Source organism: Suricata suricatta, chromosome 9 (assembly GCF_006229205.1).
Source record: "Suricata suricatta isolate VVHF042 chromosome 9, meerkat_22Aug2017_6uvM2_HiC, whole genome shotgun sequence".
Lineage (NCBI taxonomy): Eukaryota > Metazoa > Chordata > Mammalia > Carnivora > Herpestidae > Suricata > Suricata suricatta.
The window spans coordinates 23,969,870-23,992,690 of record NC_043708.1 but is presented as its reverse complement, the minus strand read 5'-3'; the positions used below and the strand labels follow the sequence as shown (position 1 = coordinate 23,992,690).

At 52.4% G+C, this 22,821-nt stretch overlaps 2 protein-coding genes across 5 annotated transcripts in view; one reads left to right on the top strand and one right to left on the bottom strand.

Moving 5' to 3' along the window:
- Positions 1 to 22,821, bottom strand: part of POMT2 (protein O-mannosyltransferase 2) — a 66,655-nt gene that overhangs the window by 36,119 nt on the left and 7,715 nt on the right. Inside the window, exons 1-2 of one of the 2 annotated variants that reach the window (XM_029952788.1) lie at positions 8,181 to 8,654; positions 1,881 to 1,965 (exon numbers count right to left, since the gene is read on the bottom strand). In XM_029952788.1, the coding sequence (XP_029808648.1) occupies positions 1,881 to 1,965; positions 8,181 to 8,632 (537 nt within the window). In that variant the 5' untranslated portion in view covers positions 8,633 to 8,654. Of the gene's footprint in view, positions 1 to 1,880; positions 1,966 to 8,180; positions 8,655 to 22,821 lie in introns of those variants that run through there. The other variant, XM_029952789.1, reaches the window with a different exon arrangement.
- Positions 8,784 to 18,636, top strand: GSTZ1 (glutathione S-transferase zeta 1). Of its 3 annotated transcripts, none has more exons than XM_029952802.1 (9): positions 8,784 to 8,918; positions 12,068 to 12,119; positions 13,938 to 14,005; positions 14,461 to 14,541; positions 14,858 to 14,983; positions 16,079 to 16,157; positions 16,708 to 16,760; positions 17,230 to 17,279; positions 18,078 to 18,636. In XM_029952802.1, exons 1-9 carry the CDS (start codon positions 8,904 to 8,906, stop codon positions 18,202 to 18,204), a joined length of 651 nt encoding a protein of 216 aa, XP_029808662.1. In that variant the 5' UTR covers positions 8,784 to 8,903; the 3' UTR covers positions 18,205 to 18,636. The 3 variants fall into 3 exon arrangements, with proteins under 3 accessions (XP_029808662.1, XP_029808661.1, XP_029808663.1); XM_029952801.1 differs by lacking the exon at positions 8,784 to 8,918 and adding an exon at positions 11,728 to 11,781; XM_029952803.1 differs by lacking the exons at positions 8,784 to 8,918; positions 12,068 to 12,119 and adding an exon at positions 13,634 to 13,731.

Here is a 22,821-nt window from a genome sequence, read left to right as displayed (position 1 = left end):
ACATTCTATTGCTTAACTGTACGGTACTAGCAGCTGTCCTCCGAGTATGGGCAAGGCAAGTTTCACGAAGGCAGTGTGGGAGAAAAGTGGAGAGAGTAGACACTAAGCCAGCCTGAACCCTGACTCTTCCACTTGTGAGCCTTCCTCCCTACAGCAAACTTCTTTTCCTCTCGTGCTCCGGTTTCCCCGCTGGCAAAATGGGGATACAATGGTACCTGCTGCATAGCTTATTCTGAGGATTACATAAAATAAGCGATGGAAAGTAACTAAAACAAAGTTCTCAATTGCTCTGACTTTTATTGCTATTATCTAAAAAGGAGACAAGAAGAGGCATAATATATTTTTTTAATGTTTATTTGAGAGAGAGAGAGAGAGAGAGCACGAGCAAGCAAGAGCAAGCGCACACATACACAAGGAGGGGAGGGGCAGAAAGCAAGGAAGAGACAGAATCTGAAGCGGGCTCCAGGCTCTGAGCTGTCAGCACAGAGCCTGACGTGGGGCTTGAACCCACAGACCATGAGATCATGACCTGAGCCGAAGTTGGACACTTAGCCAACTGAGCCACCTAGGTGCTCTGAGGCATAATATTCCACTCTAGCTCTGGGCTCAGAGCTAATTTTGAATTTTCTTACTGTTTATATATTTTTGAGAGAGAGACAGAGCATAAGCAAGGAATGGGCAAAAACAGAGGGAGTCACAGAACTGAAGCAGGCTCCTCTAGGTTCTGAGCTGTCAGGAACGGCCCAATGCAGGCCTCAAATTCACAAACCACAAGATCATGACATGAGCTGAAGTCAGATGTTTAACTGAGCCACCCAGGCACCCATGGGCTCAGAACTAATTGTGAAATAAGCCGCCATCCTCCCTCCCTCTCCACCCTTCCCTGGTCCCTACTCAGTGCTCTTGTGCCCCGAAGCCTATCTATCATAGCCTACCACCCCTGCCTCCCCTCACCCATGCCTTCATCCCCAAGTTCTCCATGCTCCAAGATGAGTCCCCAACTTCCTAACAGACCAATTCCTGTGCCCTTGGTGCCAATGATCTCATCCTTCAGTTAGAAAGAAAGGGCTGACCCATTAGCCTTCTCAGAGGTGGTGGTTTTTAAAAGACTAAAAATGAATTCTGACGGTAGATTTCTAATTGTAAAACACGTGAGAGGTATAGGTCAAAGACTGTGCATGCTGGGAGTGGGGGGGGGTGAGCTGTGCTCCCCTGTAGAAAACCAGCTCCCCTAGGCAACCTCAGCTTTATGCAATATATTCCTTCTCTCCATTTCTTTTGTTTTTTGGAATTGAGATAAAATCCATATGCCATAAGATTAACCACTTTCAAGTGTACAATTCAGTGGTTTTCAGCGTATTCACGAGGTTGTGTAATCATCACCTCTACCTAATTCCAGAACATTTCATCACCCCAAAAGAAATCCATGCCCATTTCCAGTCACTCCTCAATCCTCCTTCCCCCCAGACACTGGCAGCTGCTAATCTAGTTTCTGTTTCTTAGGATTTGCCAATTCTGGACATTTCATATAAATGGAATCCTATACTATGTTGCCTTCTGTGTCTGACATCTTTCACTCAGCATAATGTTTACAAGACTCATCCACGTTGTAGCCTGTATCAATACTTCATTCATTTTCATGGCTGAATAATATTCCATTGTATAGCTAGCTATGCCATATTTTTTATGTCCATCCATTGGTTGATGGACTCCCTCTCCACTTCTGAGCCCAGAGGACTCCTAAAAATATCAAAGATTTACCATGTAAGCAGCTGGCCTGGAATATCAGGGATTTCTTTCCACAAACCCAAGAATTAAATACAAAATTAAGACTTTGCTCCAACCATTTGAAGAGAGCTGTCAGTTCTCACACTGCTCACCTTTCCCAGAGGTGGGTGTACATCAAAGAAAAACGTCCGGTTGATATAATAACTTCCCATTTTTCCAAAGTGAGTTTCATCCCAACTAAAGGAAAAATAGAGAAATGAGAATGTTTAAATTATCATATAATCTAAAGAGCCATAATACAACATTGTTAAAATTACAGTTAAAACCAAAGGCTGTAAGTTTTCATCAGTGAATGAGAAAATTTGGATTAAAAAATTTTGACACATTGGGACATGTGTCTGGCTCAGTTGGTAGAGTATGCAACCCTTGATCTTGGGGTCGTGAGTTCAAGCCCCATGTAGGGGGTACAGCTTACTTAAAAAAATTTTTTTTGACACAAGTGATTTGAGGAAGACATCATGCTGATAACCTTTATTGAGACAGATGAGAGAGGTTAGCAAATATTTACCAATCAGTTATAAATTTAAGTGAAATCTTAAAATTAAGTGAAAATTACGATTTTAAATCTTAAAATTAAGTGAATCAAAGCTTCTGTAGCTTGAGTTTCTTTTTTTTTTAATTTTTTTTTTTACATTTATTTATTTTTGAGAGACAGAGAGAGAGCGTGAACTGGGGAGAGGCAGAGATGGAAAGAGACACAGAATCTGAAGCAGGCTCCAGGCTCTGAGCTAGCTGTCAGCACAGAGCCCAACGCGGGGCTGGAACCCACGAACCATGAGATCATGATCTGAGCCGAAGTCAGACACTCAACCGACTGAGCCACCCAGGCGCCCCTGTAGCTTGAGTTTCTATTTATTTTAATAGAACAGTTTTCCTATAAAATATAAAGGTCTGTAGTAAGCGTTTACTCTCAAGCCTGTTTCCTTCTGACTCTGAGACTATGTTGCTACTAGAAAGCGATTACTATCGCTATTACAAACTACACCGTGGGCTACCGAACAGTAAGGGACAGCCAACTACGGTTGTCACAGGAGCCTTAATTTTGTTCATTAACCCTGATACTTAACCTGCTGGCTATGAACTCACTGAGCTTATTATAATGAACTAATCAGTATATAAAAATGGAGTTAAGAGTCAATCTAGAAGCTATTCTCGTTGCCCAAATTATTTTGCAAGGAAATAAGTGATTCTAATACATTAGCTTTTAAAACAATGCAGAGATCTTGTCCTTCCCTAAGACCTCTTCACATCCTGCCCAGAGACTTTATGGCAGCAGCCCAGTTATCCAGTACAGCCCGGCTACTTCTGCAGCTCAGAAGAACGTCTGCTTTCTAGTGACTAGCCATCCCCAGATCAGCTTCCATACTCCGTTATTACCAACCCACAATGTAAGGGGCAAAACATGCTTTTCCCCAAAATGGAGGGCTCTTTTTTTTCTTTAACTCAGTGGGTCCAATAGATAAGCAGAAGAGTAAATCCATTTCTGCATCTGCTGTTTATTTAATATTCTGCTTGACACACAGTGAGGACAGTGGCATGGAGATGTCACAGAGAGAAGTAACTTCTGAGCAGTGTGACAAAATAGATTTGCAGAAAGAAGAGCAATCAGTCCTAACTCCACCACTTACCAACAGCACAACCTGGCAAAACCCCACACCCTCCCTGGATCTCTGTTCTTAGCTACACACTGAAGACAGTAATATCTGCTGTGTGCCCTTCACAGGGAAGTATTAGGACTCAATTTAGAAAATATATGTGAAAGAATTCTGTAGACTACAAAATCCCACACATTTATAAACTGTCCCCCCACGTATGGTTAGTGTTGAGGTCTGTTTGGGAAACATATTGACAAAGGATTTTTACTTCAAAAAATGTCCAAGTAAAACTAGTAGTAACATTGACATTTCTTCTTGGCTTTTGTTGTGTGTTTGGGCTGGGAGGGACGATCCTCCCTGGCTCTCTCTTGCTCCTACAGACCTTGCTGGGTATGCCAGGAATGCAAGGTCCTGGCCGCTCTTCACTCGGCCCATTTCTCAGAATTATGTCTGCCGGAAAGCAACCTTGAGAGAAGCGTTAGCATCTGCCTCCAGGGCAGAGCGTACCCCTGTTTACTGCTTGTTATACAGCAGTGGCTCCCCAAGCTCAGTACCCCTCAGCTGTGACGCGACTCACTGCACGTGCAGGCATTCATGCAGACCCATGGCGTCACCAGGGACTTTGGGGGCAAGAGGAACTGATGCCAACGTGCTGAGGCTCTCGTCCTGCTTGCTGCGCCATGAGAAATAAAGTCTTTTGACTCTGACCCAGTACTTTGTCTTCTGTCAGCATCCATAAAATAATGACACACTGACTTACTAGTTTGCAAGTCGGGTAAAATAAAATCTCAGACCCTGACAGTTTGTGGTCACAAGCATTGGATGCTGTGATATACCTTTTTGTAAGAGAAAGGACAAGGGCCCCATGAGCTAAGAGTGGAACCTGGTAAACAAATGCCCTTACTGGGGCGTGTGGGTGGCTCAGAGGGTTAAGTGTCCAACTTCGGCTCAGGGCATGATCTCAAGGTTGGTGACTTCGAGCCCTGCTTCAGGCTCTGTGCTAACAGCTCAGAGCCTGGAGTCTGCTTCGGATTTCGGGGGGGGGGGGGGAGGCTTGCCTGCACCCCTCCCCCACTCATGCTCTGTCTGTGTCTCAAAAATAAACATTTAAAAAATAAAAAAAATAAAATGCCCCTACCCGAGTGGTGGGCAAGGAAGGTAGTAAGAGTCTCCCACCATCCTACCTATTAATGAGGCTGAATGGAGAAAGAAACAGTTTGAATGCTGCCTTGGTTACTGCTCACTCTCTTCTGGGAAAAATAAGAAAGAGATGTAATCATGACAGTGGAGCAGCAAATCTAGCAGCCCCAGCCAAAGGCAGTGCGGACGTGGTGCTGAATCAAGGAGTGTCCAAAGCTCATAAATGCCAGCAGTAAGAACACTGGGGCAATATGAACATACTGAAGGTCCTTGGGTGAGTTGTGTGCTCAAGTGGCTCAGAGCCACTCTCTCCCTGTGTCTCATGATCCCTCTCCCTCTACTATAATCTCAGCTGTGTTATAAAAAAATAAAATAAAAAAGATGAAAGGTGGGACAAAGGTCTCCCTGTCCCTAAAGGGGACTGAAGGCCATACACATGCATCCTACCCCCTGCATCCAGCACTCCACGCTCTCCCCTGGGGAATGGCACAATCTCTGGATGGCTGTCACTGTAGTTACTGACGCAGGCCTATTAGATTTATAAGTTCAAGGAGGGGAAAAATCACCCAAATTCAACTGATAGGGTCTGGGCCAAGCCCCCAGTGGGGAAGGAAAGGTAAAATGACCTGTGGGTGGGGCCCCTATACTATTGTTGTGGTTCCCACTGTGGAAATATACTGGCATTGATCCTACCAGTGTCAAAGAGGACTATCCCATTCTGGGGCTGCCTGTGTTGAGAGGTGATCCTATCCTATCCTGGGTGCTCCAGGAGAAAGAATATAAATCCCAAGAGAGTGAAACCAAGACAAAGGGCAGCTGGAGCCAGAAGAGGCCAGTCTCCAGGATCACAGCGCCATCTGCTGGACACAGAAACCAAGCACATACTATTTAAAAGGGACAGCTATCAACCGCTAAGCTTTTATTTTAATTGAGTGTCTGACCCATGAAGACCTTAGGACTCTTTGGCTTGATATTACCACTCTAGGGTGAAATAACTTAGAATCAAAGGCTACAAGGGAAGGACTCAACAGGCTTGCTGGTCACATGGAACTAAAATGGCTGGCCTGGCCCTAGAGGCATCATGATTTTATAAGAAGAGATAGGAGCTCCCACTTTGGGAGAAACTACCTTCCATTCCACCAGCTGAAGCAAAACCACTGGCTTTCTGATTCACAGAAGTTCTTTTCAAGGCTTGTGCCTGGTTCATTAATAGTGTTCACTGGGCTGCAACAATCATCCGGTCTCAGTGACAACTCTGGAAGGCCAACTGCAATACGGGTTAATGGGCACAGTTGGCTGAATTGAAAGTCATCACTCTTGCCTTACACAATACTCCTGAGAAACAGGCAAGTTATACTTTTATTGGCTCTTGGGCTTTTACCATTAGCCTAGCTTCTGGTGCACCATCTAGAAGACTGTATACTGAGAAATTTAAAACACTCCTCTTCAGAGCCAAGAACTGTGGGGGAAAAAAATCACAGCTTCCTGTCAATGGGACAATCTGGATCACTCATACAGATGCCCAGAGTAAGGGCCAGTATTCAGATAAGAATGATTGAAATCAAGCTGCACATCAAGCTTGTACCCAACAGACTGTTGCCATTGCCACCTGGATTCATGAATGCGCCAGGCCTGGAAACACATCTATCATCATGGACTAGGCACAAAGTAAAGGACTCTATCTGAAGCAGAAGCCATCAAAAGTTGTGGTGACTTGTGACTCCAGCCAAAAGCTGGCCAGTTTGTCTTGCGATACAGGAAGCCACACTGCACTGGGCATTGACCCTGCGCACTCCAAGGAAACTAACTGTATTAGGACTTTGCCCCACTCTCCCAGCTATCACTGGTGTGTCACTGCTACTGGCACTTTTTCAGGTTACAGTGTTGATGACGCTGTTTCAGTCTAACCATCTGACTCCACATACGTCATTGGGGTCCTTGAAACTAAACAATGTCATTCCAAACCATCCACAGTCTGACAATAGTGCGCTTTTTACAATGGACACATAGGGGCGCCTGGGTGGCTCAGTCAGTTAAGCCTCCGGCTTCGGCTTGGGTCAGATCTCACATTCGTGGGTTCGAGCCCCGCGACAGGCTCTGTGCTGACAGCTAGCTCAGAGCCTGGAGCCTGCTTCCGGTTCTGTGTCTCCTTCTCTCTCTGCCCCTCCCCCTCTCATGCTCTGTCTCTCTCTGTATCAAAAATAAAGAAAACATTTAAAAAAATTTATAAAAAAAACAATCGACACATAATAATGAGACAATAGTCAAGGTGCTTGATGACATTCCACACTCCATACCCTCCACAGGCATTTGATATTGTCGAGCACAGAATAGTCTTCTCAAAATGATTTCTAACTCTACTTCCCTCACCTCCACCTGGTTCACACACCTTAGTTAAGCATTTTGGTCACCTAATGCAGACATCATCAGAAAGGGCTCATCTCTTGGCCACCAACTGGGTAATGATCAGGACAAAAGAGGCGGAGGGTTATATAAACCTGCATTTTCAAAATTGTAGATTCTTCCTGGACTATTCCTGAGCATGATTTGTCTTTCTTTCCCCTAACAACCCCAGATCAGCAGGGGGAGGGAGTAGGAGATTCAAACTTAACACCAATACACTGATGTTCATCCTACTTCCTGCCCCATGAGTAAGTCCTTTATCTCTGACCCAGGGGTCTCATATCTTCTGCCAGCACTCACAAAACAATAATAAGCTAATGTATTCACTTTCCAGAAGGATAGCCCAGATAGGTTGATAGCTGGCTTTTGGTCAAGGAGTTCCATTTCTAATATTGCCTACACTAACTTTCTCATCAGGGATACCAACAGAACATGATATCGCTTGTTTGCTACGCAAATTAACCATTTTCAGGGGTGCCTGGGTGGCTCAGTTGGTTAAGTGTAGGCTTCGGCTCAGGTCATGATCTCACGGTTCATAGGTTCGAGCCCCACGTCAGGCTCTGTGCTGACATCTAGCTCAGAGCCTGGAGCCTGCTTCAGATTCTGTGTCTCCCTCTCTTTCTAACCCTACCCTGCTCACGCTGTCTCTGTCTCTCAAAAATAAATTTTTAAAAATTTTTTTTAAATTAACCATTTTCAGATTGTATAAAACCTTTTCTCGTTCCAGTTGGAGTCTTTTTAAGCTTATCCCATGAAATTTGAGTCCTACAAAATAAAACCTTTAAGAAAACAAGTTTCTCCTCACAAAATGACCCCAGACCTGCTTCCTGGGACCCATGTCATCATCCCTGGACAAATTGTCCCCTAGTCCCAGGATGATTTTTGCCTCCCCTGATGCCTGGAAATCCTGCAGTTTAGGAACTCACTTTGGTCACCTAATGCAGTCATCATCAAATTCTATACTAAGAATTTCCAATTCTCCTTGGAAGTTCAAAGCACCTTGAAAAGCCACAATCTGAAAGACTGCTTTCTCGGATCCTCAGGAATCCCACTGCCACCCACCAGAGCAAAGAGACTCCTTTCACAGAGACTGTACCTGGTCAAAAACAACTTCCAGAAACCTGTTTCCCACTGCAGCGCAGCCCCGCCCCTCCTCCTGTGATTCCCGCCCCCTCCGTGCCCTCGGGCCAATCAGAGGGCGCATCCCTCCCACCCGGTTGCCAAGGGACCTGCCGAGTCCCTCCTGTCACTCACCAGACGTGCGGCGGCTGGTCCAGACGGTGAAAACGTGTGGCGAAGGACAGCAGCGTCACCAGGGCCAGCAGGGCCCACCGGCCGGCCGCCTCGAAGTGTCGCGAGCCCCAAGCAGGCCGCTTGAGGCTCCGCGCTGCAGGGTCCGCGGTCTTGTCGGGGCCCACAACCGTAGCAGTCTGGGGCCCACAACGCCGGGAACGCAGCTCGGACCCTGCCAGGCCTCCGCCCACCACTGGTGGCATCCTGCCCCTCCTCAGGATTGCCCTCCGGCCCACCAGCACGCTCGGTCTTGCGAGCCGCTCGGCCAAGAAGTCACCTAGAATCAGCTCGGGGTGCCCTGGGAAATGTAGTTCCCTGCGCCGGCAGCGGGCCCAGGGGTCCCGGCCTCTGGGCTGGGCAGGGAGCGTGGTCGCCGTCTGGGCCGCTAAGAGGCAGCTAGTAGCGCAGAGCATGATGGACCGCGCGGGCCCGGCGGGCCTGCCGGGGAGAAAACGAGCTCAAGAAACTGCAACTCCCAGCAGCGCCGGGAGTGGGGGCGTGGCGGAAGGGCGGGGCGAGCCAGAGGCGACCTTAAAGATCATGCTAGTCCATCCCCTAGCTTTACCACGACAGAAGCGTAGGTTCTGACGTGTCGGGGTCTCACAGGCCCACAGTCGTCGACAAGCCGGAGAGTCCCAAGCACCAAGTCTCCGGGACTGGAAGAGGGGTGGCCCGAGGTGCGAGATGCAAGCGGGGAAGGTCTGTGCCACGCATCCGGGGAGAGGGGCGCTACTTAGAAACCCTGAGAAACCCGGGGGGGGGGGGGGGGGGAGTTAAAGTGAGTCGCTCAGCCGAGCTGCAGCTCAGACAAGGCACAACTCCCGGCATGCACAGCGCCGCGCGGGCGGAGCTCTGCGCCTGCGCACTGCCAGGGGCTAGTTCCTCGCTGCCCGCTGGGGCCTGTAGTCTGGAGAGGAGTGGGCCCCAGGCGGCGCGGGTTGGTGGACTGCGCAAGGCGCTGTGGAGTCGCTGCACCCTCGCGCTCCACCTGTCTCTCACCTTTGTCTCCGCTAAGCTTTCCATACGTCGTCCCTTGCCTCCCTTCCACACAGCCCCGTGTGGTCTTCCCCGACTGGTTGGCCCGTCGGGTCCTAACCGTTAACCCAGGGTCTTCCCCGGTGGTTCGCTTTTCGAGAGAGTCCCTGAACGCTTTAAGTTATCGCCAACACCTGGGGAGCTCCTCCCCGCCCGGCCCAGAGCCCCGGTGTCACCTCTGGGGGAGGGGGCCCGAGGATCTGCATGTTTAATAAGCGGCCCAGATGAACTTTTTAAAGTCTTATTCGAGTTTGAGAACCACCAAGGAAGGTGGCGGGCATATCGGAGGGATACAGCATCCCCTTAACAGTGTATAGCTCTTCCACTCACAAATGGGATGTTAGGAGTCTTTCAAAACATGCGTGAGAAATGGTTTAAAAATAAAATCTGCTAGGCTCATCAGAATCCAGATTTGAATTGGGAACAAGGTTCCTCCAGGGTAGTGAGGAGATGAATTCTTCACTCAGGTTTAAAATCTAGCTCTACAAGTGCAGAAGGGAACACGGGGTAGTTTATAGTCCTCACTAGTAAGAGGAAGAGCAGGAACTGCTCTCCACATGTTTCCTGATGGCCCATAAGTAGGAAACCTGAGGACGGTGGCACAGGTGAGGATGTAACATTCAGTAATTAGATAAGACATTTCTTCAAGGATTCTAAGCTAATGTCTGAGGCTCTCTAGTGGTCCCGTCCCTTGCCAGCAATCCCTGCCTCTGGGCCCCAGGGGCCCCTCCAGCCTGACCAGGTAAGGAAAGGGATGTACCTCTGAATAGGGTTCATCTAGTTGTGGCCACCTAATTCCTCCCAAAGACACCTGTCATCTGTCACCTGCCCTCTGCACCAGAACCATCTTTACTTTCCCCACAAACGGTGCCCCCAGTACCGGCTGGGACTCCCAGGCTCAGAAAGTAATCTGGGAGGGCCTGGTTTCCCATTGTGCCCTTGCCTACCTAGAAGACGGAGTTGATAGGTCAGGGATGGTGAAGGCAGGGCCACAGAACAATTTGTGTGCTGGGGGTTTCAGAAGGGAGGGAGAACTTGGGTGAAATGTCTGTAGTCAGAGGATGGTAGTCAGGGGTGATCTAGGAATTCTGTTGTGTTCCTCATCCATATGGATACACACGTCTGCCTGGAGATTCGTGAGTGCTAACTAATTTCTAGTCCTGCGCCCTGCTTTGAAATGCTGACTACCCAAGAAGGACCAGAGAAATGAACTCTGAGTCTTTTAAACTTTAGAGGAGAGATCACACACACACTCAGCCTCCTCCAGCTGCCTCAGGATAATGAGAATGAGAGAAGAGGGCCAGATAAGGGACATGGCACGCCCTGACTGAAGGAGGCCAGTAATTGTCTCCAGTCAATATTGCTACTCAGGAACCTGAGTCCATGGTCTCCAGATTTTTTTAAGAAAAAACAGATGGGGGGCGCCTGGGTGGCTCAGTCGGTTGGGCCTCCGACTTCGGCTCAGGTCAGATCTCACGCTCGTGGGTTCGAGCCCAGCGTCAGGCTCTGTGCTGACAGCCAGCTCAGAGCCTGGAGCTTGCTTCCGGTTCTGTGCCTCCTTCTCTCTCTGCCCCTCCCCCTCTCATGCTCTGTCTCTCTCTGTATCAAAAATAAAATAAAACATTTAAAAAAAGAGAGAAAAAACAGATGGATAGGATTTGTATATGAAACATCCTGATTTTTCAATGTTGGCAACCAATTAGAAACACTTTTAATTTTGTTAATGTTTGTCTATTTTTGAGAGAGACAGAGTGCAAGCAGGGGAGGGACAGAGAAAGAGGGAGACACAGAATCTGAAGCAGGCTCCAGCCTGAGCAGTCAGCACAGAGCCCAATGAGGGGCTCAAACCCATGAACCAAAGTTGGACTTGGAGCCACCCAGGCGCCCCCAAAACATTGTTAAGTTTAAGTAGACCAAACACAACACACTATAGGCTGTCCTCTTGTGACCTCAGCTTGTAGTCCATGGGCATATTCCCCAGCTATTTTTATGAGACCACTGAGATCCTGGAGGACTGGAGGACTGGTGGGTGGGTGGTGGGTTGAAAGACATGGGCACCGCAGCATGAAAGAACTAGAAATTCCTCCTCTTTCTCTCACTGCTGGAAAGAATTACGCTATCATCTTACAGCAACCCCTCATTTTACAGATGAGAGAGAATAAAGAAGGCAGGGATCTGCCCAAGGTCATGCAGATGGTGCAGTTCCTGCACTGGAACCAGACCCTAGGTATGCCAGCGTCCAGCACACCACACCACTTGAACTACCGCTTCCAAAACTAGGCCACCTCATCTGCCCAGGACACCAAATCTGGCTCCACCAGGAATATAAAAAACTTCCCACAAGTTGGAAAGAGATGTCCTTTCGGACCAGAGTCAAAGTTTCCCGGAAGCCTATCTAGCTCAGCTTCCCCATTGGCTCATGGGATCCACCCCTTCAGGGTTCCTCCCCCTGCTCTGCAGCTCTGGGAGAGGGGACATTCCTTGAGAGGCCAAGGGTCACCACGACACCATGACTGAGTCAGGCAAGGTAAGGAAGGCATGTGCAGGCTGGCTGCCCTGTTGGGGGCCCCATGGACCTCAGTCAGGGATGCACGGTAGCACAGTTTGGAGCTGAGAGACCCCACCTGACCCCCAAGGCCCCTGACCCAGAGAGCTGGGAGGCTGGCCTGCGTTGTAGACACAGGTCCTGGAAAGGAGGCCTGCTAGCCCGGAGCCTCCTGGCTGAGGGCCGTTGCCTCTCCAGTGGGCTTCTGGGGCTGAGAACCCCCACGAGCATGGTTTAACACCCCTCTCTTCATGCTGTCTCTCCTCAGCCCATCCTCTACTCCTATTTCCGGAGCTCCTGCTCATGGAGAGTTCGAATCGGTAAGTGTTGTGCCTCCAAGAGCCTGGGGGGGGGCGGTGCTGCGGGGAGAGCCAGCCTGGGACAGAGCGGTGTTCTGTCAGACAGGGCACCATCCTCCAGTGCCCTGGACACTTCAGCCTTGAATGACGCTTCCACCTAGGAAGTCCCAACTAGACGAGGGTGGTGATGGCTAGAAGGGTGGGCTGTTTTTCCCCTGGGGCCAGCCACCTCTCCCACCCTGCTCTCCCAAGCCACTTAGCAACCACACTTCCAGTAGGCTCACAAAACCCAGAGGTGCTTGGTGACTGGCAGGGAACAGCTGGCCTCCCTCAGGTCTTATCTTACTTGATCTGGCAAATTAAGCACAAGTGGCCAGTGTCAACCCCAGAGGCTTCGAGGAAGAGGAAACAGAAACCGGGGCCCTTCCCTCCCTCAGCTCAACACAGCCCGTGGCAAAGAAGCCGGTCCCAGCTCATACTGCCGGAAAACCGTGCTGAACATTTTTATGTGCCTGATTCCATTTAAACCTCGGCAACCCCAGGAGGGAGGGATTATTATTGCCTTCATTGTACAGGCGATGAAACTGAGGCCCCGGGGATGTGAAGTAACTTGGCCAAGACTGGGTAGCTAGTAAGAGGCAGAGCTAGAATTTGGACAGCTGGTCTGACTCCAGAGTCCATGTTCGTAGCTCCTATACTGTCACATGAGGAAACCAAGGCACAGGAGCTCATTAAGTTCCTTGCCCAAGGCTGCACAGCTAGCAAATGAATGTGATGAAATCTGAACCCGGGCAGTCCGCCTCCGGGAGTCTGGCCCTGGCTGGGAAGCCATGCGCCTTGACCCTCCCCTGCCCCACAGTCACTAGGTATTTGCTAGAATCAGTAGGCAAGCGCACTGGGGTGCCAGAGGCATTTCTCCAGACACCTTCCCGGGGCCCAGAGCCTCTGCTGTCCTAGCTGGGCCAGACGGGAGCCACAGGACCCGTGTGCAGTGATTTCTCCCTCCCGGACCCAGCAGCCACTCTGACTGACCGGCGCTGAGGCCGAGCCCCATGCCTCCCAGGCTCTCTTCAGACCCTGACACGTCTCATCCCCCTCGCCTTGCTCCTTTGCCTTTGCTGGAGACCAGCCATCACCATATTTCAGTGCACATGTGCACACACACACACACACACACACACACAGACACACACACACAGTCGTCCCTCAGCTGGCCCAGTGTTTTTACCCTCACCTTGCCAGGGGAAATTATCAGAGGGCACAGAGAGGAAATCTGGTCACTGGGAGTCATAGCGGGTACTGTGAGACCACTCAAGAGCTCTGATGCCCTGCTTGAAATCAGTAGTAAACCACTCTGGGAACAGAGAAAATGGATAAGAAAGGGCTTCTTCTCTGGAGAGTCATCTGCGTGTGTATGCACTTGCGGTCACAGGAGCACCTGCCCTGGGCCCTTGGCCACCTTTGTGAGAGAATAATTGCAGGACTCCAACAAATAAGCCCTGCTTGCCACTGTCCAAGGCCCTGGAGCGGGCAGAGGTGACAAGAACACTGACCTGCTGCCCTCTGGGAGCTCCCAGGATGCCAGGGCCCAGGCCTGGAGGCAGCACTCAGGGGTGTGGAGGACCCTGTGCAGGTATGGATAGGACGGCCCTGAGCATTCAGGAGGCAAGGGGGGCATCAGAGACCTGAGGGAGGAGAGTGGCTGGCGACCAGGGAAACTGGAGAGATGGGGTCAGGGCTACGCTGGGCAGCCTGGAAAAAGAAGCCTCTTTCTGGAACCCCAAGTAGCCCTTGGAAGTGTAGCCAGAAGCTGTCTCCTGACTCTGCTGTCTCTCGTAGCTCTGGCCTTGAAAAGCATCGACTACGAGACGATCCCCATCAACCTTGTAAAGGATGGGGGCCAGCAGGTGAGGAGGCCACCCTCAGGTGGGAGAGGTCTGGTAGAGGGACCCAGCAGAGGGTGCACACTGCTTCCCTCCAAGAGGTGAACCTTCTGGCTCTCCCTGGAGGGACCGGGTTCACTGTGCAGCATGAAGAGCCATGGGAAGGGCCCAGGTTCCAGGCTCTGTGCCACAACCTGGCCCCTCAGTCCCTGACCCCAGGAGGGTGAGTGGGCCAGTGGGTCCTTGCCTCTTGCTGGGCCCTCTGGATGTACCTTGGGCCACAGTGTGAGGAACAAGGAAAACCACACAGCCGGGCCAGTGGGACGAGTCCTGTAGCTCAGCAGCCACTGGGTTTTGGAATCCCGCCTGGATCCCTCCGGCCTTGCCCATGGGAGGACAGTGTGGGTGCGCCGCAGGCCTGCAGTCTCCCTGCGCGCCTGGTCCAGGCCACCTCGTCCATCAGGTCCTTGTCTCCACAGTTCTCTGAAGAATTCCAAGCACTGAATCCCATGAAGCAGGTGCCGGCCCTGAAGATCGACGGCATCACCATTGGCCAGTCAGTGAGTTCAGGGCCTGCCCGGAACGAGAGGCCCTCACAGCTCTTCCTTGCTTATGTGTGGCCTGGCGCCTGGCCCTTCGTAGGGACATGACAGTCTTGTCAGACTTGTCAGAGGGAAGAAGTTGGGCGGTTGTTTGGGGAAGTGAAAGGAGGCTCGAGCATATGGGGAGCCAACTTGTGCAGGACAGGGGGCCAGAAAGGGCTCTTCCTGGGGGAGCGTTGGCTTCTCGGGCTCCAGCTGAGGAGGGCAAGGAGGAGTCTGCTGGTCCCGGCACTCTGGTCCAGGGGTCTGCGCCTCCCTGCTCCCCTCCCAACAGCTGGCCATCATCGAGTACCTGGAGGAGACTCGGCCCACCCCACAACTCTTGCCTCAAGACCCGAAGAAGAGAGCTTACGTGCGCATGATCTCCGACCTCATCACGGGTGGCATCCAGCCCCTGCAGGTGTGGCTTTGGGCTTGCATCCCGCACCCCCCCCCCCCCCCCCCCCCCCCCCCCCCCGCCCCACCTCCCCTCACCTGCTCTTACCTTCAGCTGCACATGGGTGTGGGGCCTCACAGTGGGGCACCCAGCTTGGGAGTGGGGGCAGCAGGAGGCCAGGAGGGCTCCTCAGGGGCTTACATCCGGATCCCCAGAGGGATCCCAGAAATCACCTGCCCTGCTGGGTCCCCAGCTGCATTCTCAGAAGCCCCAGGTTTCCAAGGACGGCCCAGAGGTTCCCAAGGAGAGGGAGGGGCCAGGTGGCAGGGGAGAGGCTGAGGTTGCAGAGCCGCCCCCCTCCCCTCCCTTAACCGGAAAGTGCTCCCTCTCATCTGTTCTGTAGCATAGATTGGGAGTCTCACGAGATTTTATCTTTAAAAAATTTTCCCTGCTAAAAAATAAGTATCAAAGCAATTCATCTGTGCTAACCCCTGGCTTAAATGAGGAAATAGCCTGAGAAAGGTGGAGTGACTTTGCAGTCATTCAACTAAGTATGGCCAGAGCCTAGCACCCATGACCATACCTGTGCCCCCATTCCCATGTTACCTTGTTGTTTGTAACACAGGAGATTGGAGCAGACAGGTAGCCCCATTTTACAGATGAGGAAACCGAAGCCTAGAAGTGAAATGGCTCCAGGGGTGTAAGGATGGAACCAGGGTCCACATCTCCTGAAAGGCAAACCTATGCTCCTCCCCCAACCACCCCTCGTGTTGCACCCCGCCCCCCCAAGGGAGAAGCCTTGGTTGCAGGCCTCAGGTCGTGGCCACACACTTTACAGTCACGGCAGCATCCTATGTCCCCACCCTTGCACATCCCTGCCCAGAGTCACAAGGGTCCAGACAACAGGAGCCACTGGGGCAACCGGAGAAGGTGGCTGATCGGATCACTCCCCCTCCCCACGTCCCGACCCTTAGTGCCCTGATGGGAAGAGGAGTTCCTGGAGCCCAGGTGGGGACAGATGGACCACTAGGGGCAGAAAGGGAACTGAGCTTCCCTGAGGGGGCTTGGCAGGCCCAGGTGGTTCCCAAAGCCAGTCACAGATGATCTTTGGTTGCATAGAACCTGTCTGTCCTGAAGCAAGTGGGACAGGAGAACCAGCTGACCTGGGCCCAGAAAGCCATCACTTCTGGCTTTAATGGTGAGTCCTCATTCCTGTGACCCATCCCAGGGTCACCTCTCAATGGCACAGCCCTCCTGCCTAGGTCCCTGGGCGTCTGAAACAACCTCCCAGGCTCTTTGGTCCTGACAACGGCATGGGTGAGGGCAGGGGGGCAGGGCGGAGGAGACAGTGGGGTGGGATACCGTCCAAACCTGGCCTCAACCTCTGGCACTTCTGGGCACCTCAGCACCTGAGGCCCACAGCCCTTTGGGGCTGGCTGGCCCCACCTCTGCTCCAGCCGGGAAAGAAGGCTAGCAAAGCACCAGCCCATCGCGTGAGAGCTGCTGCCTTGTCCAGTGGCCGGTCTTGTCCCTTCTCGGGGAAGGGACAGCAGCTGGGCTTCAGGAGCCCGGGGAAACCCCATCTGTCTCCATGTCCCCGGCAACGCTCTCCAGATCTGGTTGTCACATTCCCTCCAGCACACACGCCCCAGCCTCTCACTCAGACAGCTGCTCATTTCAGAGCTGTGGGGGCCAAGGCCTGGTCTATGCCCAGAGTAAGATTTGTGTGCCCCCCCCCCCCCCCGCAGCTCTGGAGCAGATTCTGCAGAGCACAGCAGGAAGGTACTGTGTGGGAGATGAGGTAAGTCCTCCCCAGGCCTTTCTACAGTGGACTTCCCCCTCTACCCCTCCACCCCGGGGAAAATGCAGGCCAGAGAGCTTCCGGAGGGGGTACAGGATTGGGGGGGACCAAGGTCGCAATTCTGGTTTCAGGGCCCCTCACCTCATCCTGAGGCGTCTCCTCCCTGCTGGGCGCCTGAGGTTAAGGGCCTATGATGGTGGTTTTTAACAAGCACAATAGGATCCACTGAGACAATCAGGCCTTTTCTGGCCACCCACAGAGTCGGTTGTCAGGACAACTGGATCCTGGCCTGGGAGAAGTGTATCAGCTCTGGGGACAGACCCAGGGAGAAGGGGGGTGAGCAGTGGGGATGGGGTGGAAGACCCAGGAGCAGGGAAATGTCAAGGGCTGGCACCCCCATGAACATAGCCAGCCCGGCCTGTGAGTCTGGGGCACACTCGGAATGCAAACCCACCCAACCCCCTTTCAGGTGTCCATGGCTGATCTCTGCTTAGTGCCTCAGGTGGCAAATGCTGAAAGGTAAGAGAGCCCCACTGCTCTCCCTCTTCTACGTGGCTCCTCCCCTCTAAATGCCCAGCCTCCTCCCACAATAAGGCCCCAACTTCAGCTACCAAGGAAGCACCTCATGCAGAGACTCCCGACCCCCACCCCCACCACCACTGGCCAAGGAGCCTTGTGTGCCAGGCCACACCAGCCATTGAGACGGGAGGAGACAGGCACAAGACATCAGGGGAACACCATGCCTATCTTGGCTCATACAATCCCGTATAGCCCCTGTTCCTAAGAGGAGGTGGCTCACCTGGTGGACACCCCTAGAAGAAACCGCCCCCTGCCAAGAGCCTGCTGCCCCGCACAGACATGGGTATGTCTACGCCCAGCAGTGCTTTCCTCCAACCGCCTTCAGTGAGGCATGAAAGAATGCCTCTCTGGAAGGCATCATGTCAGGGCCCATCAGGATACAGAGATGATGTTATGACACATTCGCTGCACTTGAGAAGCTTAGGGCACAGGTAGAGCCCTTATCTGTATATGTAAATGCTGAGCACTGTGCCTAACGTAGTAGGCTCTCAATGAATAGCCATTGCTTGGAAGAGGAGCAGCAGGCGACAGAGATGCTAGACGGTACTGCCTAAGACCTGCTGTCCCAGAGCCACCTATGGACAAGGCCCCCATGTGGCAGGGCCGCCTTCCTGGTCCTTCTTTGGTCAGCTCTAGGGCCCCCACCCAGCGCGCCTCTGTGCTTCCCTCGCCAGTCTCCCTAGTCCCCTGCACACCTGGTTGTCAAGATGGTGTGAGACAGGTGTTTCTCTGCTACAGGTTCAAGGTGGATCTCATGCCCTACCCTACCATCAGCCGCATCAACAAGACCCTGCTGGCCTTGGAGGCTTTCCAAGTGTCTCACCCCTGCCGGCAGCCGGACACACCCCCTGAGCTAAGGGCCTAGCTCTCAAACTGTACCCCGTGGGTGAGGAGGGCGGGAAAGGGGTGCAGGAACAGAAGCTAGGGGGGCTGAACAGGCCTGGAAACAGGCAAGCCCTAGCTGGAGAAGCAGGAGGTTTGAACTCCTGGCCCTGGAACTTGAAGTCTAGCCCTGGACCTGCCTTCCCACTGAACCTCTTTGTGCTTCTAGTCCCCTCATCTGTCAAATGTGGGTTGGGAGGGAGGGAAGCAGGAACATTACTGTGACCTATGGCATAGGGCAGTTGTGAAGCTGCAGGGACAATGCAAACTAAAATGCCTGGCAAGTTTACCAGAGAGAAGTCAGGAAGCCCCAGCGCCTCTTCCCATCCTGAAACTGTACCTGACCCCCAGGAATGCCCATGCTGAAACCTGGTTATTAAACTGAAGCCTAGGCCTCCAGGCTACTCAGTTAAAATGTCTTCCAGAAGATGAACATTCACCCTAGCTGGAATTCCCCTGTGTCTGGGCCAGGAGAGGAAGTCAGCCAGCCATGCGCCCACCCTGTGGTAGGCCTGGCCCCTGGCACCTAAGAGCAGTGGAGAGAAAGAGGTTCAAAAGCCTGCCTGAGAGCACCAGACTGGATGCAGAAGAGAACAGATAGAAAAAGCAGGAGGGGCGCCTGGCTGGCTCAGTTGGTCGAGCGTCCATCTTCAGCTCGGGTTATCTCGTGGCCCGTGGGTTCGAGCCCCGCATCAGGCTCTGTGCTGACAGCTCAGAGCCTAGAGTCTCCTTCAGATTCTATGTCTCCCTCTCTCTCTGCCCCTCTCCCTCCTGCACTCTTAAAAACAAGTAAACATTTAAAAAAAAATTTTTTTTCTTGAAGAAAAAAGCAGGAAAGAGAGCACTTTGTGACCAGCTGAGTTCCCAGGGCTAGACTGGTACCATTAAGCGCTCCACTGGAGCACAGAGACGGAAGTTGGCCCGCATCTTCAGGGGCCACATTCTCGGGGCCAGTCCCAGGAGTAGGCACTTGGAATAAATCCAGTCATGACTGGCCCTGGGAGCTGGAGGCAGGCTCCTCCCGGGCAGTGTGAACCGCCGCTGACCACGCCGGCTCAGGACCCCCATCAGGTAGCAGCTGACCTTGAGGTCCCTTCTGGAAGTGGAACCAGATGTGACTTTTATGTCCCGGACCTGAGATTTCGTTTCCTCTGCATGGCTGAGGTTTAAACAGTGAACTGAGGTCGATGTGTCTGGTTCAAATGGAGGCCACCACTCTCGGCCTTGAGTCCCTCCTGCCCTGATCCCAGGGTACCTAGTTTTCCCGTCATCCTGGGCTCCTTTGTGGCCTCTTCTTTCCTGAACCTGGGTTCCAGGCTTTAGAATGACCAAAGTGGGCAACTCTTGTTCCCAAGCTGCGTTTGTCCTGGCAGAGCCAGAAGAAAAAAGCACAGGACAGTAGGTGAGACACAGCAGTGAGAAGGGAAACTCGGGGGCTCCTCCTGCCCTGCCGCCATCTTTCTCTTAGCTTCCTCCAGACTCGCCTGGCTGGGTAAAGTTCACCTGGCCTCCCTCCAGGAAACCCTGACTTAAGAGACTCATGTCAGCCCAGGATCAGGACTGGCACCTGACTTTGACATTTGAAGTTGAAGGTGATTAAAGCCCCTGTGGATCTTAAAGACAGAACGAACTCTGGGGAAAGGAGGCTGGCCCCCACTTCAGGCCGTGCACCCACATCCCCATGGCAGGCGGCCTCCCTGGCTCTGAAGAGACAGTGGGATGGGTGAGGAGCCACAGGCTAGGCCAGAGGGTGCTGCCCTCACTTCCCTGGGATTAAGGAGACAGCTGGCTCTGCCCCTCACCGGCAGGCACCCTGGGACCAGACGATTGGAACCGATTTCCAACACTGCTGAGGTTACTGGGTTCCTCCACACCCACCCCCTTCCTCCTCCCAGTCCCATCTCCGGGGAACAGAGAAGAAACTTCTGGGAAGGCGAGGAACTAGACAGTCTGCATCCAGGACAGGGCACTGAGACAGGCAGTTTGAGACCGCTCCTCCTGCCCTGAATTACTCCAGAGAGAATTCGATACAGTGGGGGGTGAATGGGTTTTCCTGGAAGAAAAGTGGTGGCTGTCCTACTCCAGCTAGTGATGGACTTGCTGCCCCTCTATTCAGTCCACCAGCTTGCAGTGAGCCTTCCCAGGTGATGCTCCCACCCCCCCACCCCACACCTGGGCTGGGAGCTGGGACATGTGGCCCTGGGATGGGGAATGTGGCGGACATGGCCCTTGCTCTTCCTGAGCTCTTGTCCCTTGTGGGAATTTAATTGGCCATGTGAACTCCACCGCTCAGTGTGGTGGGTCTGTTGCTTATCTGCTTGTCTGACCCAAGATGACTTCTAAGAGTTCCGTTCAGGGCTTCTCTTAGACTACAACTATCAGATTATTGACCCTTTTAAGCTGCACCTCTCTATCAGCCTCAAACTGGTGGTAAGAGCTTATGGGTTTTAAGGAAATCTAAATCAAGTAAAGAGGTGATACAGCCCCTGTTGTCAAAACATGGAAACCATCCCTCATCGGTGGCACAAAACTCACTTTCTATATTTTTCTCATGGTTCCTATTGTTCAGTCCTCTGATTCAACAGGAAGTTTCTGGTACGTGTCACATGTAAGGTGAAAACCAGCGGTGGGTGGGGAGGAGAGAGAACGAGTTTGTGGCTTTTCCTCAGGGCTCAGCAGAGATCCCAGGAGTCCCATTTCTGGGGCCCTCCTTTCTAGCTGGCTTTCCCCAGACCGCCCACCCCCAAACTCAGACAACCCTGACCTCCACGAAAACAGAAATTTGTCTAAGGCAGAGAAGCTCGCTCCGGGCTCCTTTGGGATGACTCACCTGGACCGCTTGTGCTTGCCAACACCCACTACCTGCGCCGCCCAGAGGAAGCAGCTAAACTCTGTGGCCGTTGGCTGCACTGGCTTTAGGAGGACAGTGCTCTTCTTCTGGCCTCATGTTTTCGTAACGGAGATTTTCGTACTTGAAAGCTAGAACCCAAGCCATGAGAGCTCCCCACGCAGCCGGTAGCACCACAGGCTGGTCTCGGGCCCAGGGCTGGGGACCACCCTCGCTACCTTCTGCACCCAGACCCGAGGACAAGGACAGCGCCTGAGCTCTGGAGGGCCTGCGACAACTCTGGGTGTCTCCTGTGGGGTCGGGGCCGGGCCTGTGAGGAGGTGCGGGAACTGGGGAGATGAGAGTTGGGCTGCCAGGGAAGGCGGGCAGGGGGAGACACCAGTGCTGGGTGAGCTGAGGGATGGAAGAGGAGAGTGGGGAAAGGGGTGGTGGGATGCGCAGAGTCTCTGGCCTTGACAAAGGAACCACAGCCTGAGAAAGGAGAAAACAGTCTGGTTTGTGGGCCTGCGGTTTTGAATCAGAGTGAGGCCACCATTCCGTGTGTTCCAGAACCGGGCCATCTGCGGTGGAGACCTGAGATTTTGCCGGCTTCAGCACTCCCCATCAGGAACCGGCCTCTGGGGATCTGTGGCTGGTTTCATGGGAGGGAGGAGAACCCTCCCTCCTTATTCCCAGAGGAATTTAGCTGTGCTCCAGGGAGGGAACCAAGAGAATGTGGCCTTTCTAAGCCATCTTCCCTGCATGAGAGCTGAGTTCTCGCAAACTCGTCCCTAGGGCTGTACTCCCTACCTCCTGGTTACCCCAGTGACATGCAAGGTGACTATGTTAGATGGAAACATGCCCTTCCTGTGCAGCCATGGCTGGCTATCCCTCCCCTCCTGGAAGGCCCTTCTCCTCTTTAAAAAAAATTTTTTTTAATGTTTTATTTATTTTTGAGACAGAGCCTGAGCGGGAAGAGACAGAGAGAGAGGGAGACACAGAATCAGAAGCAGGCTCCAGGCTCTGAGTTAGCTGTCAGCACAGAGCCCGACACGGGACTCAAACCCACGAACGTGAGATCATGACCTGAGCCAAAGTTGGAGGCTTAACTGACTGAGCCACCCAGGCACCCCAGCCCCTGTCCTCTTTGAGGGGCCCTAGAAGATCAAGGAGGAGCAAATATTTCCCTAAGTACAGAGACAGGTCAGGCTGTACTTGTAGGGGTCAGGCCAAATGTTTCCGGGGCTTGGCAATAATTAAGACTCTTTAAGGCATTTTGAAAACTCTCTTCTGTGACTCCCTTAAGTCTGCAAATCAGTGGTTTTCAGGGGTCAGATGGATCTCTCAGTTTAACACCATCACCTAGTTAGGGCATGTTTTCCACTAGGGGCCTCTCTCCAAAGGCTGAGTGGGTGGCAAATGTCAAGTCCTTCATCCCCACCTCAGTCATCAGACCTGTGGGGAACAACTCCCTGACCCCGGTATGTCAGAAGCCACAGGGAGACCCGATCTGCAGTCACAGTGGGAGTGGCCACAGGGAAGTCGAGCAGACGCTGCAGTGGTAATTAGGTGCGGAGGGTTTTCCGCCTCTATGGAAGTAGGAAGTGCTGGCCAATGCCGTAGAAGGGTGAAACCAGGAAGGAGGTGCTGCCAGGACATACTTGAAAACAAAGCAAAATATGCAGGATTTTGTTCCAAACCTGTTTTACACACCCATTAAGGAAAGTAGTAAACTTACTGAACAAGTAGGTGGATACACATAAGGACTCATTG

What these genes read in the sequence shown, in the direction of transcription:
- GSTZ1 (XM_029952801.1), top strand. An exon ending in CTCATGGAGAGTTCGAATCG is followed by an intron (nt 12,120 to 13,937) that starts GTAAGTGTTGTG and finishes TGTCTCTCGTAG; the next exon opens with CTCTGGCCTTGAAAAGCATC. An exon ending in CAGGTGGCAAATGCTGAAAG is followed by an intron (nt 17,280 to 18,077) that starts GTAAGAGAGCCC and finishes TCTCTGCTACAG; the next exon opens with GTTCAAGGTGGATCTCATGC.